General features: G+C 37.3%; 1 protein-coding gene across 2 annotated transcripts in view; it reads right to left on the bottom strand.

Moving 5' to 3' along the window:
• LOC125269307 (1-phosphatidylinositol 4,5-bisphosphate phosphodiesterase beta-1) overlaps positions 1-6,000 on the bottom strand; it is a 78,689-nt gene that overhangs the window by 46,763 nt on the left and 25,926 nt on the right. For both annotated transcript variants that reach the window (XR_007185073.1, XM_048192208.1), the window contains exons 4-5: positions 450-590; positions 216-295 (exon numbers count right to left, since the gene is read on the bottom strand). Coding sequence is in view for 1 of the 2 variants with exons in the window: in XM_048192208.1 (XP_048048165.1) it covers positions 216-295; positions 450-590 (221 nt within the window). In the remaining variant the exon portion in view is untranslated. The remainder of the gene's footprint in view (positions 1-215; positions 296-449; positions 591-6,000) is intronic.

Raw genomic sequence — 6,000 nt, 5'->3', positions numbered from 1 at the left:
ATAGCCTATTAAGTGACCCGATTTCAGGGGGGACCAAATAGAATGGTTAAGAAAAGAAAACGGTTTGGCACGACACTGGAAAAGTGGCTAATGATTATTGGCTAATGATAAAAATTAATTAATTATGGGGTTAAAAAAGCTCATTTAGATTGTGAACGGCGTCCTGACCCAAACAGGTGAACGTACACCATGACAGATCATCTGCAGGTACTCACGCTTTCTCCAGACAGGATTCTCTGCCCATGTTCTGAGCGAGTAGGTTGGACGCCAGACTAAACAGCTCATCTGCCCACTCCTTTATGAATGACAAAGCAGAAACAAAAAAAGGCATTTTCATTAAAAACAATTCAGGTCAAGTATCCTGACTGAAATATGCTGCACAAATCTCTCACTGACAGAAATATACGCTCTACTTATTTGATAAAATGTTATGATGCGGATGAAAACACCTTGGCGACTTCTTCTTGGAAGGCCATGAAGTTCAGGTACTGGATATTGACCATGTCGGGTCCCGTAACCACCGTCAGCATCCGGTTCTCTATCCGTCCCACCAGATTCCCCACATCCAGGAGCTCCCGGAGCTTTGCTTCCTGAGGGAAAACAATAATGAAGCCTCGCTGCCATAAAACATCTGAAATAAGCCAGTAAGCCTCTTTACGGCTGCTTAGCTGTTGTGATCTCGCCCACAACCGTTTCCCACGAGCGCTTTTATCTGTACGATAAAAACTCCATCTGAGCTTCTGAACACCTGCTGATGATGGAGAAACATTCAGCACATCCGCTGGTGTTACTTCAGAATCAGAACCCACACACTTTATCGTAGAAAAGAAACCAAAAAATGACAAATGGATCCGGCCTGTGTGATGATTTCAGGCGATGGCTTGATGCCACCTTTGGCTCTACATATAAAAATGACGAACTTATATTGTAATATTATCTTTATATTGCAATCCTTATGAGTACAAGTTGTAATTGCTGCCTAAAGGCCCGTTCACACAGAGGATGATAACTATAATGATAAAGATATCGTTCTAAAGAGTCGACACCCCGACTATTATGATAACAGTAATGATATGGTATCGTTCAGAATTATTTTTTTCCAGCTGATAAACGATAAAAACACTGACAGCCAATCAGAATCCATTCTGCTATAAAGAGCTTGTGCATTTAAAGTGGCAGACGACAAAACTGCAGTGCGCGATATCATAGTGTGAATGGGCCTTAAAGGGATAGTTCACCTAAAAATGAACCTCACCTTCAAGCCATCCTAGGTGTATATGACTTTCTTCTTTCAGACCAGCGCAATCGGAGTTATATTAAAAAATATTTGGGCTCTTCCAAGCGTATAATGGGAGTGAATGGGGATATTTTTCTTACAAAACCCCATCACTTCGCTTCAGAAGGCCATTATTATTCCCCTGGAGCCGTATGGATTACTTTTATGATGGATGGATGTGCTTTTTTGGGCTTCAAAATTTCAACCCCATTCACTCCCATTATAAAGAATACTTTCTAATATAACTCTGATTGTGTTCGTCTGAAAGAAGACAGTCATATACACCTAGGATGGCTTGAGGGTGAGTAAATCATGGGATAATCTTCATTTTTGGGTGAACCATCCCTTTTAAAACGTCCATTGTGTCTGAATACATGACTTACCACATAACATGTATTATTCACCTTATATTTCAACGCATAAGTAAGGTGTTTTCTGTGAATGTGCGAGACTTCCGATTTATTAGCCTCTATAGGGAAATAACGGGAAGAATATCAAAGTGCAGTAAACTGAAAAACTGTCTGCGCAACAAACCAGTGTGTTTATAATTAAGACAATACAGTAAGATAACATGGTAAGAAATACCAGTTTGCAATATCAAGCAGCGTTTTGTACAGCTAAAAATAACTGGAAGCGAATGACAGACACATTAAATTTACAAATGGCCACGCTGCTCTTAGCTGAAAAATAAGGTGGATATTATAACTGCTATTACCTTGACACACTCATCTCTGGCTGATAACAGAATACTATGAAAGCTTATTTCTGCAAGGGAATAAACGTGAATGTGACTTTTTAGTGACCTTTTTTCTCTTTCTGAGAATCGCGAGGAAAAAAAGACAAAATTGCGAGTTATAAACTCAAAATTTTGAGGTATAAACTAATGTTTTTCTCTCAATTATGAGTCTATATCTTACAAATTTGACTTTTTTTCTCTGAACAATTCTCTGAACTGTGTAGAAAAAGTCAAAATTGCAAGTTATAAACTCAAAAATGCTAAGTATAAATTTTGAGTTTATAACTCACAATTCAGAGAATTGTTCAGAAAAGAGTTTGTATCTTATAATAACTTATTTTCAACAGACATTTCTGAGATAAAAAGTCTGCTTTGTGAGAATAATGGCAGAATTGTGCAACAAAAAGTTGCAATTACCTTTTTTAGTTTTTTATTCCATGTTGAAAATAGAATACTTCCTAAACTGTAACACTGAAACAAGCATTTTCTGTAAAGCTGCAGTGAAACAATATGTATTGTGGAAAGTGCTATGCAAATAAACTTAAAGTGAATTAACATGAAATGCATATGCTGAAAACAGGAATTATTTCATATGAATCTGAAATGCAAAATAAAACAAAATCTGCCTGTTTGCTTTGAATGCAGATCAGATGCTCTGTTCCTGTCTAAGTGGGCGTTTGTTGGCAAGAATAACCTGCAATGTGGACCCGATTTTATGCCAAAAAAAGCTTTTGCGCCTGTAGCTATGATGCCTAAGAGTGTTGCTCAGGTAGGGAGCCTCTTTAGTTTTGGAGATCTTTCATCTGACGTGACGCCCAACAAGTGTTTCTCTCGGCAGCACATGCAGCTGTGCAACAGGTGTGTTTTGGCCTCTCAGCTGTCAGCGGGTAATTACAACCCAACGCAACGACTCTCCAATCAAGCTCTGATGCGCGAGTGCGATCCCTGCCACAGCAGAACCAATGCTTGAACAAATATAATCAAGCGTAAAAACCACTCTTACTGCCAAACATGCACGAGGACGAGGACGAGAGACGCTGCACCGGCGGCAAAATCCCAAAGAGCACATGAGCGCATCACCGAGAACAAATGGAAAAAGACACCCAACGGTTTTCCATCAAGAAAAATCAAATGTTTTATCAATTTCGGCTGTGACTCACAAAAAACAATATACCTAGAACAACACCCCAGAGGAAAACGAAGCCATTAAAGAGTCTAAATCCATCAGTGCTCACGGAGGGCTTCGGTAATTTCAAAGATGGTTCAATGAGTAATATTACATTTTGAATTGTCTTCTTGCCACTTGAGGGAGCGAATGATTGAATGGCACCACCAATGTCTCGCTCCAAACTAGCATTTAGATGCATTGCTAAATGATGCTCGTAAATATTTTATTCAGTCGCATTCAGTTGAGAAGATGTGCAAACAATGAACACACTGTCACACCCAACACTGAGTGTATCAAAGAATCATTTAAATACAGTTGCTGAAATAACCTACACTCTAATAAATGCTGGGTTAAAAGTAACCCAAGTTGGGTTGAAAATGGACAAACCCAGCGGTTGGGTTAAATGATTAACCTGCTGGGTAGTTTTATTTAACTCAACTACATGTCTGGCTTAAAATGAACCAAAAATAGGTTGGGAATAAAAAAATCAGACACATAATTACTAGAGGCAACAATAATAATCAAAAGGTGAACATTTATTAATTAGCAATTTAATAAATCTTTATTGTTTAATTATTATTCATTAAACTTATTAATAAATGTTAATTTCCAACAGAATTTCGGTTCATTTTAATCAAGTAATACAGTAATTTTTAAACAATAGTTAAATGAATAGTTAAATAAAACTACCCAAGAGGTTGGGCAAACATTTAACCCAACCACTGGGTTAAAACAATCAAATTGTTGGGTTAAAACAACTCAATCGCTGGGTTAAAACAACCAAATTGTTGGGTTAAAACAACTCAATCGCTGGGTTAAAACAACCAAATTGTTGGGTTAAAACAACCCAATCGCTGGGTTAAAACAACCAAATTGTTGGGTTAAAACAACCCAATCGCTGGGTTAAAACAACCAAATTGTGGGGTTAAAACAACCCAATCGCTGGGTTAAAACAACCAAATTGTTGGGTTAAAACAACTCAATCGCTGGGTTAAAACAACTCAATCGCTGGGTTAAAACAACCAAATTGTTGGGTTAAAACAACCCAATCGCTGGGTTAAAACAACTCAATCGCTGGGTTAAAACAACCAAATTGTTGGGTTAAAACAACCCAATCGCTGGGTTAAAACAATCAAATTGTTGGGTTAAAACAACCAAATCGCTGGGTTAAAACAACCAAATTGTTGGGTTAAAACAACCAAATTGTTGGGTTAAAACAACCCAATCGCTGGGTTAAAACAACCAAATTGTTGGGTTAAAACAACAAATTGTTGGGTTCAATCGCTGGGTTAAAACAACTCAATCGCTGGGTTAAAACAACCAAATTGTTGGGTTAAAACAACCCAATCGCTGGGTTAAAACAACTCAAATTGTTGGGTCGCTGGGTTAAAACAACCAAATTGTTGGGTTAAAACAACCCAATCGCTGGGTTAAAACAACTCAATCGCTGGGTTAAAACAACCAAATTGTTGGGTTAAAACAACCCAATCGCTGGGTTAAAACAACCCAATTGCTGGGTTAAAACAACTCAATCGCTGGGTTAAAACAATCAAATTGTTGGGTTAAAACAGCCCAATCGCTGGGTTAAAACAACTCAATCGCTGGGTTAAAACAGCCCAATCGCTGGGTTAAAACAACTCAATCGCTGGGTTAAAACAATCAAATTGTTGGGTTAAAACAACCAAATTGCTTGTATTGATTGTAAAATAAAGTGCACCTGATGATTCACAATTCACAGTTAGATATATGAAATCACATTAAGAAAGTTTTAACTTGTGTGCATTGACTAAATCACAGCATAACTTAAATGTCCTTTTTGCCTTTGTAAATGATGTGATCTTGATTATTAAAATCTTAGAGCTTAAAAAATCATGATTCAGCTAAACAGCTGTTCTGAGGGAGAAGCCAATGATACTAGATTAAAAACATTATTTAACATATATTTCTGTAAACATGTTCCAATGCTGAACATCCAGAATATGCCTGTATGTTTCTGTTAGTGGTGTAAGCAGACTCCTAAGTGAAGTATTCAGCTTCAGCGTGTGAGAGAGGTGTGCTGGTTCTTTACTCAGTTATCAAATACATCATTTTCACCTGCTGGACTATAAAACAGCTGAAAAAATCCCACAGATACACAATGAAGGACCTGAGCCATATCTAGAATGGAAAATCAATTCAAGAGAACAACCTAGCAACTATCTCAGCAACCACAGAGCAACACACTGCATGGGCAACTATGGTTGCACAATCTGTGGAGAAAAAACTGCAATCTATCTGATACAAACTGTGAATGCATTAAAAAAGTTCGCTCTGCTTGTTTCTAGCACTCTAAATAATGCTGGGTTAAAAAATTACTGTATCGCTTGCTTAAAATAAACCCAAATTATGTTGGAAATTAAAATTGTATTAATAAGTTGATTTTTTAAAATATTTTGGGTTCATTTTAAGCCAGCCATATAGTCATTTTTAAACAATAGTTGAGTTAAATAAAACTGACCAGCATGTTGGGCAAACATTTAACGCAATCACTGGATTTGTCCATTTTCAACCCAACTTGTGTTGTTTTTAACCCAGCATTTTTAGAGTGAGGGATGTACAATTTGGCCAAATTTTTGCAATACTAAAATTTATGGTTATCTTAATTTCTTCATTTTCAAATGTTCCCGCAGTCATGTGATCGCCCACTAGTGGCTGGATGCAGTATAGGTCATAAACCCCGCCCTCTCCATAAAAACCAATGGGACGTGAGAGAAACTAAAACAAAAATCTAATTACACTTCAAATCATTTTTTTTTCCGAAGATGGCTCGTGTAAATTTAG

This window comes from Megalobrama amblycephala, linkage group LG5 (assembly GCF_018812025.1).
Source record: "Megalobrama amblycephala isolate DHTTF-2021 linkage group LG5, ASM1881202v1, whole genome shotgun sequence".
Taxonomy (NCBI): domain Eukaryota; kingdom Metazoa; phylum Chordata; class Actinopteri; order Cypriniformes; family Xenocyprididae; genus Megalobrama; species Megalobrama amblycephala.
Note: the sequence above shows the minus strand (reverse complement) of the source record. Positions and strands in the feature narration are given on the sequence as shown.